Raw genomic sequence first — 13,402 nt, 5'->3', positions numbered from 1 at the left:
TGTTAATGCTGTTAGGTAGAAAAAGATATTTTCCTTGCTGAAGCCTGAGGAGGCCTTTGCCAGGTGTAGCATGGAGCAACATATTCTGTGTTTGCCAGAAAGAAAGTAAAAAAAAACCCTCATAGAGTTATGAAAAACAAAGGAAGCTGCAGCCTGGAATAGGCTCTGTGTTGTGAGGCTTCTGCTCACACCATGGAGTGCTTCTCCCATGAGCAATTCTCTGGACAAAGAAACCTGCAAGTTCTCGGCTTTGCCATTTTATAACTCCTTTGTTATTTTTGTGGTGTTAGGTAGGAAAAGTGGCATTTCTCCCAAGAAGTCCAAGTACATGACTCCAATGCAGCAGAAGCTGAACGAGGTGTACGAGGCGGTGAAGAACTACACGGACAAGCGCGGGCGGCGGCTGAGCGCCATCTTCCTGCGGCTGCCCTCGCGCGCCGAGCTGCCCGACTACTACGTCACCATCAAGAAGCCCGTGGACATGGAGAAGATCAGGAGCCACATGATGGCAAATAAATACCAGGACATCGACTCCATGGTGGAGGACTTCGTCATGATGTTCAATAACGCTTGCACGTACAACGAGCCCGAGTCTTTGATTTATAAAGATGCCCTGGTGCTCCACAAGGTTCTGCTTGAAACTCGGAGAGAAATAGAAGGAGATGAGGATTCTCATGTGCCCAATGTCAATTTGCTGATTCAGGAACTTATCCATAACCTCTTTGTATCCGTTATGAGCCACCAGGATGATGAGGGCAGATGCTACAGCGACTCCTTAGCTGAGATTCCTGCTGTTGATCCCAACTTCCCAAATAAACCTCCTCTGACTTTTGATATTATCCGAAAAAATGTTGAAAATAATCGCTATAGAAGATTGGACTTGTTCCAGGAGAACATGTTTGAGGTGCTGGAGAGGGCCCGGAGAATGAACAGGTGAGCAAACCCTTACTTTTCAGGTATCTTTATCACAAGGCTTGCATTTAATGTTAGACAAAGGCTGAAGTTTTTTAAGGTGTTTGCTTTCCTTGATATGGGTGTTTGTAAAACTAAATTTCTAAAGCTCTATCAGGTCTTCAGTGGAACATTTGCTTTGATTTGAAAACAAGGAAGAAGTTAGTTTTCTGCTGAGAGATCATTTTGACAATAATCTTCCAAAGGACACCTCATGACAAAAAGATTCCTACTTACTTTTAAATTGAAAAAGAGAGCTGTTCTCTAGCTGTTCAAATAGTGAATTACTCTTTTGGAGCAGTCACACTTGGTTGAGTTATGGTGCAAAAACTATGAGCACTTGCAACTTCTTTTAGTGTTTTGCTTGAATTCAGTAGCCTTTTTGAGAATGTGCAGGTGAGAGCTTGACTGTGAAGAGAGGAGGTAAAAAATTGTCTTAAAACATCTACTGAGAGGAGTATGGATAGTTAAAATAAGTCAGTTTTGTAAATAGTACTGTTATTATTCGAGTTTTCAGAAGTTAACAGATTGTAGAGGTCCAGTCACAAGTAGCCTTGGTTACAACTAGTTACCTTTGATTTTCCTGGCATTTCAGGACTGGTGTATACCAAAATACTGTTGTGGGTGAACTGTAATGCAGATTGACAGTGGACTAACAGGTGAACCATCACTTAATGCTTCATGGCTTCAAGCCAGTCTCTGCTGCTGCTTTTGAGTAAGCAGAGAAATCCATTGGCAGAGTGAAACTTTCAATTGATCACAGAGTGGTGACTGATGGGTGTGTTTAGGCTCCTGTTTGACCCTGCACAAACTGTGGTTTTACCCTGTTGCTCATGTTTTTATACAGGACTGATTCAGAGATCTATGAGGATGCAGTGGAACTTCAGCAGTTTTTCATTAAAATTCGAGATGAGCTGTGTAAAAATGGAGAGATTCTGCTGTCACCTGCTCTCAGCTACACCACCAAGCATCTTCATAATGATGTAGAAAAGGAAAAGAAGGAAAAGCTGCCCAAAGAAATAGAGGAGGATAAGCTCAAAAGGGAGGAGGAGAAGAGAGGTAGCTACTTTTGTTTCATATATTTTGAATGTACCAAATGAAAAATGTACCCACCCATATAATGTGTTGCTGCAGCTTTGCCGCTGAAAGGACCTCAATAGTCAGCTTGTCCCCCAGTCTTTTATTTTCAAGTTATGAGTGCTTTATTCAGAGGCCAGAGAGCTTTTAAGAAAGAGATGTGGGTAGATATTATCCCTATGTGCACTCTTTAATCAGAATACATTAAGGTACCAGTATTATTTCATGCGTATTATAAAAGAAAACAGTAGTTTTTTACTTCAGCTTTCTGCTGATAATAAACTTAACCATGAATATTCCCATTGACCTTTTAGTAATTTTCTTTTTGACAAGTACTGATGGTGTTGTCTATGATCATGTTTTTAACACTGCTGAAGAACTGAGGTTTGATAAACCTTTTGTGCTTTGGCTACTGTGGATGGGCAGAGGAGTGGACTTGCACTATTTTGTAGGGCATGAAGTGTACCCTGAAGGTCCTTTATTTCACAGTTCCTGGCTGTTTCTGTCTGTGCTCCATTGTGCACTATGTTTAAAGGAATAAATAAGCTCTCCAATTGCACCTTTCCACAGTCAGGAGCACAGCTGTTGGCAATTTTGTCCACAAATCATCTTTCTAACATGGTTGATCTTCCCTCATATATGTCAGCAGCAGTAAAGCCTCCAGGCTCAAAGTGAGGCACTGACATCAAGAATCTCAGCTAATATGGAATTATGACATCACTAACATTGGTTTTCCCTTTTTGAAATAAGAAGCTGAAAAGAGTGAAGACTCCTCTGGATCAGCTGGGCTGTCGAGTTTGCATCGGACCTACAGCCAGGACTGCAGCTTCAAGAACAGCATGTACCACGTGGGGGATTATGTGTATGTGGAGCCTGCAGAGACCAGCCTGCAGCCTCACATTGTCTGCATTGAGAGGCTGTGGGAAGATTCAGCTGGTAAGGGTGTCCTTACTGCAGGAAAACACTGGGGTGAAACTTATATTATTATAATTTCAAGCTTCTGTGATATTTGCATGGACCCCTGTGGCAGGGAGAAATGGTGAATCTGACTCCATGTTCTCAGAAGGCTCATTTATTACTTTGTAATACTATATTATATTAAAGAATACTGTACTATACTAAAGAATACAGAAAGGATACCTACTCAATGCTAAAAAGCTAATAATGAAAACTCGTGAATCTCTCCAGAGACACAGCTTGGCACCAGTTGGCCAAAAAGTCAAAATAACTCACAGCAGAATCCAATGAAACAATCTCCAAACACATTCCACATGAGAAAAACTGAGGAGAAGCAAATAAAATAAGAATTCTTTTCCTTTTCTCTGAGGCTTCTAAGCTTCCCAGGAGAAAAATCCTGGGAGAAGGGATTTTTTCAGAGAATGTGAATGCTACAAGCTTCCAATTTGATTTTTTTTCCTATGTAGATTTTACTTATTTTATTGGCAGAACTGTTTGAACCAGTGAGTATTTTTCTGTTGCTGTTTCTGAGTTCCTTTTTTCTAAAGTATATTGCAAACAGAAAATTCTTGAGACAGCATGGGCTTTTTTTGGTATTCATTTTTGCCTACCCTCAAATTGTAAGCCTTGCAGGGGTGGGATTCTGAATGGGATGGACTCCTTGTAATTTAGGTACAGAAGAGCACTGTTTTTGTGCTGAGAAATCTGAACCAAAGATGGGCACAGGTTTCCTTTGATTTAGAAAAAAAGTACGTTTGTAACTTCTTTATAAATCATTGTTACCAATTTGAGTTTGTCATCATGTAATTTGTCATAGCATAAAGTGAAAGAAATAGTTCTTAAAAAACTGAAAAACAGTTAGCTGAGATTCTTTAAATAATCAGGTTATTGTTGTGTGGATTTCAAAGCCATTTCAAGGCCTGAAAGTCAAGATCTATAAATAAGAGCAAATTTCTCCTTTATTTTGCTGAGTCAGGATTTACTGGAAAAATAACAATTGTCAGGCTTTTTAAAATAACTTGTTTTCCTTTTCTGAAAAGCTGAATATTTTCCTGTTTAAAAGCAGATTGCTCCTAGTATAAATGACTGCATGGCTATTTGATTAATCAGTCAATTGCTAATTGTTCTTACTTGGCTCATGCACTAAAAAAATGTAATTTTACATTTTTTTCTTTCTATCTCCCTTCTCTTTTTTTTTTTTTTTTTTGTTGTTGTTGTTGTTGTTTTCTGTTTTAAAGGAGAGAAATGGCTCTATGGCTGCTGGTTTTATCGACCAAATGAAACTTTTCATCTTGCAACACGAAAATTCCTGGAGAAAGAAGTTTTTAAAAGTGATTATTACAGTAAAGTTCCTGTTAGCAAAATTTTAGGCAAATGTGTGGTCATGTTTGTCAAGGTGAGAGACTGTTCAGACTAATTTATAAAACAAGTCATGCTTTCTGCTGTTTCCTGTAGAGCTGTAGGCACTCTAACATAGAGACATTCCAGTTATACCTAAATAAAATAGGTGTTGCTTCTGTGGGCTGTTTGGATGTTCTTTTCTTCCTGAGATGTGGGGTTCAGCCAGGTGATGGAAGTTCCCTGTGCTGCTTGATTTATGGTTATGGTTCCCCCTGGCTTGGTGAATTGTCCTTTTCCCAATTCAAAGCTCAGAAATCTTGTGAAGATGATTTCAGGCTGCAGAGCTTGTACTTGTTAATGCACTGGATTGGGAAATGAATAAAACCTAACTTTTCTCACATGCCAAGCTGTACTGAATTAGCGCCTTCTCTAAAGGTGGGATTTCTTGTTAGTTGTTATTCTTGGTAAAACTTGGCCATCAAACTGGAACAAGAGAGCTCAGCAAAAAGGCTTCTGACAGAAGCATAGAATAAACTGAAGCCATGAGAGGGAGTTCACTGTGTGTCTGTGGAGTGTGGGTGTTGCTGAAATGTTTCATATTTTTCCTTCAATCTGCAGGAATATTTTAAATTGTGCCCTGAAAACTTCAGAGATGAGGATGTCTACGTGTGTGAGTCGCGCTATTCTGCAAAGACAAAGTCTTTTAAGAAGATTAAACTGTGGACTATGCCTGTGAGCTCTGTCAGATTTGTCCCACGAGATGTGCCCCTGCCTGTGGTCAGAGTTGCTTCTGTGTTTGCCAATACAGACAAAGTAGATGAGGAGAAGCACAGTGAAACACTGGAGGACAGTAAGGTGGGAGAAAGTATCCTTCATCTTGAAAAGGTATGCAAGGGGAACCTTGATTGTATTTGACAGACAGAGAATGATAGAATATTAGCCCTCATGGCTTGGGTTTCACCACATCCAGACACAATGAAATATAAATGAATATAATATTTTTGTTATAAATTATATTACAGACATTTGTAAATTAACACAATCAAAATATAAAAAGACAGAAAATAATCAACTGTGTAAATATTTGTTACCAACCTCTTTCTTGTGATGGGGTTAGTTTGGGTTTTTTACCACTCCAGAAAGTTACACTTTTACTGTAAGGCCTGCCCTAAGCCTAAAGAACCTGTAGAACTGTAAGTTAATTTTAGTTCATGGCAGTGCTGAAATGCTTTGTTGTGTAGCATTTCAGTAAAACAGGCAGTAGCTAGGCAGCAGAAAGTAACACATAATATTCTAATGTTTGTGGCCTGTTTGTGGTTGATAATGAAGTAGTTTGTTGTCAAAATCCTTTAGAATATTTCTGTCTAACATAGTGGATAAAATGGTTCATTTATTGTACCTAGAGTAAGAAAACAAATAAATTTAGGTAAGTGTATTAAAATCAGTTAAATTTAATTAGTTTTGTCTGAAATAAATTTGGAGCCATGAAAAAATAAGAGACTCATAAAATATCATAAATCAATAAAAAACACCCCTGAAAAATCCACTTTGCATTTTCTAATAGAACCTGAGAACACACATTGTCAGCTTTTGCCAGACACCTAGTGTGTGTTAGTATATTTATTCATGGCAAGAGATGTAGTTAATTATACTGAGAGAATGAAAACTCCTAGGATCTTTTCCTTCCATGCCTTGGTGAGACAGCCTGTATTTCCTTGGTGTTCTGGAATCCCGGGCTAAAAGTTGGGCTGAGGCACAATTTGAGTTTTTACTAAAAAGTAAGAAATTAAATAGGGCAGATGGTATGAATTTGTAAGCAGTACATGGAGTGTTCACATTATTGTATAAGACAGTTGAATCATTACATTTTTGTGTCTGTTAGCTTGGCCATATATTCAGTTCTTGCTTCCCAAACACTTTACTGGGCTTTAAACCATCAAAGCTGACAAGATTTGGCTTGGCCAGTTTACTTGGAAGCGCCAGAACAAAAAAAAAGACCTGTAAATTACTATTCTAGCAAAATTAGAGCTGTGTGAGGTAGGAAAGCTTGTGACAGACATGGAGGGTATCTTTGGCTTTGCAGTTTTAATTCAGGAAACTTTTGCACACACATCTCTGCTTAGTCTTTACCTATTATTGTTAACATAAAGATAGAGCAAAACCTTTTACTGATACCTGACATCTCTTTATTTCTGTACTTGGTTTTCCTCCTTCCTCAAGTTTCTAAATGCTTCTTCTCCTGCAGGACAAAGAAGATGTTCCAGTGGAAATGTCCAATGGGGAGCCAGGTTGCCATTACTTTGAGCAGCTCTGCTACAATGACATGTGGCTGAAGGTTGGGGACTGTGTCTTCATCAAATCCCATGGGCTGGTGCGGCCTCGAGTGGGGAGGTAGGGGCAGCTTCTTGTTTGCAGTTTACAGCTGTAAAAATAATTTGGATAAAAGAGGGGCTGGTTGTAAAAAGGTATAAAAGAAGGCGGGGAAAAAAGTGAATGAAGTGTTACAAGGTGTTGATAGATTGAGGGGGAATTTTAGCTGCCTGATAAAAACCTGGTCTGGTTGTACAGTTGAAATTGACTGTTCTGTATTTGTCTTCCACTGATGGTCTTCCTGAATATGCTGCTGCTTCATCTGGGAGAAATGGCCTTTCATTTGTGTTGCTGGCTTGGTTTCTTTGCAGAATTGAGAAGATGTGGGTGCGAGATGGAGCTGCTTATTTCTTTGGTCCAATCTTTATACATCCTGAAGAAACTGAGCATGAGCCAACTAAAATGTTCTACAAGAAGGAGGTGTTTTTGAGTAACTTGGAGGAGACCTGTCCTATGAGTTGCATTTTGGGTAATTATTAACAGCTTTAATCTGATGTACATCTTCTTTTCCTTCCCAATCTGAAGTGATTGATGGCTAGGTGTAGGCTTGATTCCAAGTACATCTTTTTCATTGAGGGAGGGAGGAGATACTATTCAGTGAGTTTGTAATATGCATTCTTACCTGTGGGACCTGTGGTGAGAATTCACTGTTAGGAAGCTTTATTACAATAAGGGAATGACATGTATTATATGAAAGTGAGCATTGCAGGCAGAGAACAGAAAATTCCATTATTCTTGCATATTAATGTAATAACTCCAGCACATATTACCTGCAGAGTTGAAAGGAAGAGTAGGAGGTTGGAATTTGATTTGTTGCAGAAGATGATGGCTGTGTGCTTTGTTTTGGAGTTATGATGCTGTGATAAATACGGTAACTGACAGTTCCATATGAACTGATCATGGGGCCTTGTGATTTTGTGGGTTCTCTAGGTCTTAAAAGCAATCCAAAGGCTGCATTAAGTTGCTGTAGGTTTCTTGTGAGTGGCATTATTTGACTGGAATATCAATTGATGTATTTTCCGTAGTTGTGCCAGGTGCCAGGAATCTTCCACACTTACAAAACAGGCAAAAAAATTGACTTTCCACACTTCTAAAAGAAAACCTGCAAGTGTGGCTGCCTTCTTACCCAGCTCTTTCATTTCTGCAGGAAAGTGTGTCGTTCTGTCATTCAAAGACTTCCTCTCGTGCAGACCAACAGAAATCTCCGAAAACGATGTTTTTCTTTGCGAGAGCCGCTACAACGAAAGCGACAAACAGATGAAGAAATTCAAGGGCTTGAAGAGGTTTTCTCTGTCTGCGAAAGTTGTAGATGATGAAATATACTATTTTAGGTAAAAATGTGAGGGGAATGAGGGAACCTCTTCTGGATTGTAATGGACTGGCAGCTAAGCCCCCACCCAGCCTCTTGGTCTGGAATAGGGGAGAGAATCTGAAGGGCAGAAGGAAGAAAAGCTCCTGGCTCAAGTTAAAAACAGTTGGAAAAATGGAGCAAAGCTACATGCACAAACAGAGCAAGATAGGGAATGAATTCCCTACTTCTCATCAGCAGGCAGATGTTCAGCTGTTTCCTGCAAAGCAGGGCTTTGGCACCTGTAATGGGTGTTACTGGGAAAGACAAATGCCATAACCCTGAATGTACCCTGTCCTCTCCTTCTCCCCATATTTTATTGCTCAGCACAGTGTCAGAGTATGGAATATCTCCTTGGCTGGTTTGGCTTAGCTGTCCTGGTTGTCTCCTCTCCCAAATCACTGCTCAGCCCCAGCCTGCTGGGGCACAGAATGGGGAAAAGGAAAGGCCTTGAGGCTGATCTGTTCACACTAATTACAGCAGGATGTGTTATCCACCCTGTTGTCTCACACATCCAAAACAAGGCACCTCTCAGCTGCTGTGCAGGGAATTAACCCCCATCCCAGCCTGACCCAGGACATCCACAGAGGTCAGAGGTGTAATTTCAGATAACCACACTCTTGGGAAGAAATGCAGATAGCATCAGTCTTTTTATGGTCTTAATACCAATGGGTGTTTTCTTTTTCTTCCTCTGACTTAAAGAAAAGTCTTTATCAGATTGGTACATTTTCTTGGATATTGTGAAAATACTTAAGTCCTCATTATGAGTAGGGAAAATCTTTTGGTGAACATTCATTTTAATAAAATAAGAATGTTGAGTTCTCACTTAAGTAAAATGTGAAATCTAAGGAAGCTGTGGTGTTAATTTCTACAATAGAAGGCAATTAAGTACTTGTATTGAAATCTCCTTCTTACTCATAAAAAATCCTTCTGACAAGTGACTGAAATGAACACTGGCCATAGACACAAAATTGATTCTGCTAAGGGTTGTCAAAGGAAGCTTAGGCACATCTCAAGTCACCTTTGTTTCTATACTGTTCAGTCAAAAATTAAGAAAAGTTGATTTTTCTCTTCAAAAAACAAGTTCTTTCACCAGTAAGGTATGAGTCTGTTCTCAGCTGCTTTTTATCTTCCTCCTCCACCTTCCAGAAAACCCATAGTTCCTCAGAAAGAGCCATCTCCTCTCCTGGAAAAGAAGATTCAGCAGCTGGAAGCAAAGTTTGCAGAGTTGGAAGGAGGTGATGAGGACATGGAGGAGATGGGAGAAGAGGAAGGTGACATGACTGAAACACCTTCTATGCCTCAGCTTCAGGCCCCCTTAGCCAGTGATTTGGATATAATGCCTTATACTCCACCCCAGGTAAGGACTTTGCTTCAGGAGCCCTTAAACCTTGATAGTCCACATTCTTTTCCCAATCCAAATGAAGAAAGTAACATTTTATATACAAAAAAAGGATTTATACTGAAGTTTACAAGTGTACTGAGTAAATGACACAAAACAATGTTGACATGTGCAAAATGATATCCAGGTGATAGTGTTTCATTCCATTAAAATATTTTTAAAGGAGGTCATTCAGCTGAGGAAAATCCAGGGTACATTTTTATGTCTTAGTATTATTTCTAATAATAGGATTTTCTGTGACACTTGTTCAGAAGTATCAGGTCTTTATATAAAATTCAAATACAAATTTTCTTACACAAGGCCTGGAATTTGTGTAACTTAGTGTGGAAGCAGAGTGAGGAACTATGTTAGCTGGAAATTCAACTAACCAAAAAAGTTTCTTGGCAACTGGATTAAACCCTGTATCTGTGTCACCACACTCCCACATCCAAGCTAATGCCAACCAATCTTAAAGAGGCAATGGGAATGATCTGCTGGGAACAGGAGGGAGTTCCAGACTCTTTTGGGACCAGCAGTGTGGATTTCTGCTGCATTACATTGAAAGGAGGTCACCCTGGGGTAGAAATGTCTTTGGATGTTGTGATAGTTGCTGAAGTTGAAAACTTTTGCCTGGTTTGAGTGTGATGTTTTGCCACATGGGCAGCCACCAAATGCATTTTCCCTTGCAAGGTTGCTCACTGCTCTTGTTGAACATGCTGAATTTTATAAGCAACTTGAAAATTCTTAAAGATTATTCCAGCAGAAGTGGAATTTTATCTAGCAACTGTTAAACCCCAGAACTTTTAAACTTTTTTTTCTTCTGCCAACAAAGAAGCTCTTGTAACACCCAAGAGGAGACAAGACAAGTGACTGTGGTGTTGTGGGGCTTGGCAGATAGGTGGGTGATGCTTTCCTGCTGCAGTTTGTTGTGAATCAAGTCAAAGTACTTAAAAAAAAGATGTGCAGCTTCATTGTTTGCTTCAGCAATGGCTAAGATAAGGCATGAAAGAGGGTCCTGGTTGGTTTCTTCTTTTAATAAGTCTGAAAGTAAATACACAGTTATCTGGCTCCAATGGAGAAGACTTCTTTTAAAAACATGTGGATGGGAGATGGAAAAGAACAGAGAATGCAGGAACCACATTTGGAATTCTTAGGATTTCTCCAAGTCCTGTTTGCCCTTCCAAACTGATGGGAAGGCTTTTTCATTAGGTTACTGTTATCAAAACTGTTGCAAGAACTATATAGTTAAAAACAGCTGGTAAACTTGTAGCTCTCTATTTGCAGATGTATCAAAGGCCAAAAGTGTAATTAGATTTCCTTCTCTTTGGTTTGAGAACTCTCCATGTGCCTCTGTGGCTTGCCCAAGAAGCCAGGATGGAATTGTATCTGCCCTGTGTACCATCCCAAACCCTGTGAGGAGTTTTCTTCACTTCCCCCAGTCTTTATGTTCATAATGAAAACTTCAAGGGTGGATTGCAAGTTAGTACAGTGAAGTTTGGAATTACATTTAAATGGGCCTCACTTAATCTTGTTTAAATTGATAAGCAAGAGTGTTTAAGCATCTTGGTATTACTAAAGCTTTATTTTTAGCTGAGAGGAGACTGTTGAACTGTGGAGTCAAAGCAACAAGTAGGAGGAGTCAGTAACATGGTCAGAATTTCAGGAGAAGAAGGAAACAGTTAAATGTATTTTTGTTTCCTTTTTTGCCTCCACCAGGTACTTGGAAACAATGGCACTTTTCAAGATGTGACAGATTTGTAATGTTTGGGGTGTGAGAAAGGCCTTCAGAGGGTTTTGATGTGATGATACCTTTATGGGTCATGCTGGTCAGAGTATGGATGAATTATGGTCTCCTAGCAAAAAGAGAGGTGGAAGGGCCTTCAAAAAGGAGCTCCAGCTGTGGTATCTCAGTATTGAGATGACAGAATGGGTTCATGTTTTGGTGGCTGAAAACATCAAGGAGCTCTCACTGGGGGCGTCCATAGCAGAAAAGCAAAGGAGCAGAATTTTTGTTGCTCACCAACATAAGACCATGATGGGAATCTGTGGTGCAGGTAAATGGTGATCAACAAAACTGGGCTTTGGTTTTTCAGGAACAAACAGCTACTTATTTAATGAGAAGTGAACACTGGAGGAAAAGGAAGATCTGGCAGGCAAAATAACATTTAGAAGGTGGAATGAGGGAGAGTAGGGATTGTAAAGGCAAAGGAGGAAGTGGGGAAGCATTTTTCTAAAATGTGAGGTGGCAAATAAAATATTTTACTCAACTCGTGTTGGCAACATCTCTGAACAGCTCAATGGAGGAAATCTGTGCCATGACACAATTCCTTTTGTTCTCTTCTGGCCTTCTCTTTTGTACACTTGTGGTCATAACTGCTTTTTCTCACAGTCCACTCCCAAGTCTGTTAAGGGCAGCACCAAGAAGGAGGGATCAAAAAGGAAGATCAACATGAGTGGGTACATCTTGTTTAGCAGCGAGATGAGAGCTGTGATTAAAGCTCAGCACCCAGACTACTCCTTTGGAGAGCTCAGCAGACTTGTAGGAACTGAGTGGAGAAATTTGGAAGCAAACAAGAAAGCAGAATATGAAGGTAAGTAAAAACTGAGATGCTGAACTCTTTTCTGCCTTTTTTCTTTCTCAACACTTTCTGTTGTTCAGATGACAGGTTTAATAAAAGAAAATATTTATATTTGTGTTCTGGATGTACCTTAAAGAGAAGTTCATACTGAGAGATGGCTGAAGAGGAGCAAAGAGCATATTTCAGTTATGTAGAGCACAACTGATAATTTAAATGTCTTTGCCACAAATAACCAAATTAGCAAATTCCCAGAAAAGGGGGACAAATTAGAAGTAAAGGGGTATGGAGCTCCTGGGCTAGAAGTCAGTTGGAAAAATATTTTGTCAATGTTTCCTTAAAGAAGGACTGAGGGGTATTTTGGAGAAGAAGCTCTTGAGAACTGTAGCAGCAGGTAAGAAAGGCTTACAGGGGAGTGGGGGAAAGTTCATTATTAGCAGTACTTAGAGTCCTAAAGGCTGTGTACTGTACTGTAAATATGACCTGTTGTTCAGTACAACTGAACATCAACTGTTGTAACTCATTTTCTTGAGAGATTTTGTATCCTGAAGTAGGCCTAGGAATATTTCATAATCATGAGATACTTTAGACCTATCTTTCTCCCCTTTCCCCCCTTCTTTTCCTCAGTTCCTTCCCTCCTTTCCTTTCTTTGCCTTCCTCCTTTTCTTCCCTCCCTCCTTTCCTTCCATTTCTTCCCTCCCTTCTGATAAATAGTCACTGTGTTTTAACTTTTATTTGATTGAAATAAAATACAGCTGATCTTTAACAGCCAGCCCTTACCCAAGCCAAACACATGGGTTTAACATCCATAGTTACTTCTCTAGTTAATAGCATGTCAACGCTATTAACCACTGTATTGATGCAACTTTATTTTTAAAAAATGCTCCTTTGCATAGGAACATTTCAACACCTGGGAAAGTTATGGCCCAGTTCAGTTCTAACTTTGAAAATGAGATTTGATAGGTTTTCTGCACACTCCTAACTTAAAGGCAGCTTTGATCTTGAGGCTGGAAGCTTGCATGCTGTCACTGTCCACTCTCAGCCACCTCAGTCCTTTCTGATTTTCAGTAGCACCTCTTTGCAGCTCTGGAGGGAAGCACAGCACCCTTTGCTCTGTGCAGGTTTGCTTTGCAGATGCTGAGAAGGGAAATGGTAATGCTCTTTCCTTGTGACACTGCTGGGGCCTTACTTTGTTCTGTAGCTGTTTCCTTTTACACCCTTCTAGGTGCATGTGTGATCTTTTTATTGGCAGATGCCTCCTTACAGCTTCATCCTTCAGCAGGAGGATGGCTGGCATGTCACTGCTTCCTTGCTTAGAGCAGCTTGAAGTCCTGCACTTCTGCAGGAAGGCTCTGTTTGTCCACCATGTTAATGACTGTCTGTGTGCTTCCATTTGAATCT

General features: G+C 39.9%; 1 protein-coding gene across 18 annotated transcripts in view; it reads left to right on the top strand.

Annotated features, from left to right (window-relative positions):
- Positions 1-13,402, top strand: part of PBRM1 (polybromo 1) — a 55,315-nt gene that overhangs the window by 28,827 nt on the left and 13,086 nt on the right. For 13 of the 18 annotated variants that reach the window (XM_054280663.1, XM_054280671.1, XM_054280662.1 and 10 more), the window contains 10 exons: positions 291-933; positions 1,799-2,010; positions 2,779-2,964; positions 4,224-4,381; positions 4,945-5,211; positions 6,572-6,717; positions 7,008-7,165; positions 7,844-8,027; positions 9,194-9,404; positions 11,815-12,016. In XM_054280663.1, the coding sequence (XP_054136638.1) occupies positions 291-933; positions 1,799-2,010; positions 2,779-2,964; positions 4,224-4,381; positions 4,945-5,211; positions 6,572-6,717; positions 7,008-7,165; positions 7,844-8,027; positions 9,194-9,404; positions 11,815-12,016 (2,367 nt within the window). The remainder of the gene's footprint in view (positions 1-290; positions 934-1,798; positions 2,011-2,778; positions 2,965-4,223; positions 4,382-4,944; positions 5,212-6,571; positions 6,718-7,007; positions 7,166-7,843; positions 8,028-9,193; positions 9,405-11,814; positions 12,017-13,402) is intronic. The other 5 variants (XM_054280661.1, XM_054280672.1, XM_054280666.1 and 2 more) reach the window with 1 other exon arrangement.

This window comes from Melozone crissalis, unplaced genomic scaffold, assembly GCF_028551555.1.
Source record: "Melozone crissalis strain CALT ecotype California unplaced genomic scaffold, PUWL_Pcris_2 ptg000029l_1, whole genome shotgun sequence".
Lineage (NCBI taxonomy): Eukaryota > Metazoa > Chordata > Aves > Passeriformes > Passerellidae > Melozone > Melozone crissalis.
The sequence above is the reverse complement of the archived record's forward strand: the minus strand, read 5'-3'. Positions and strand labels throughout refer to the sequence as shown.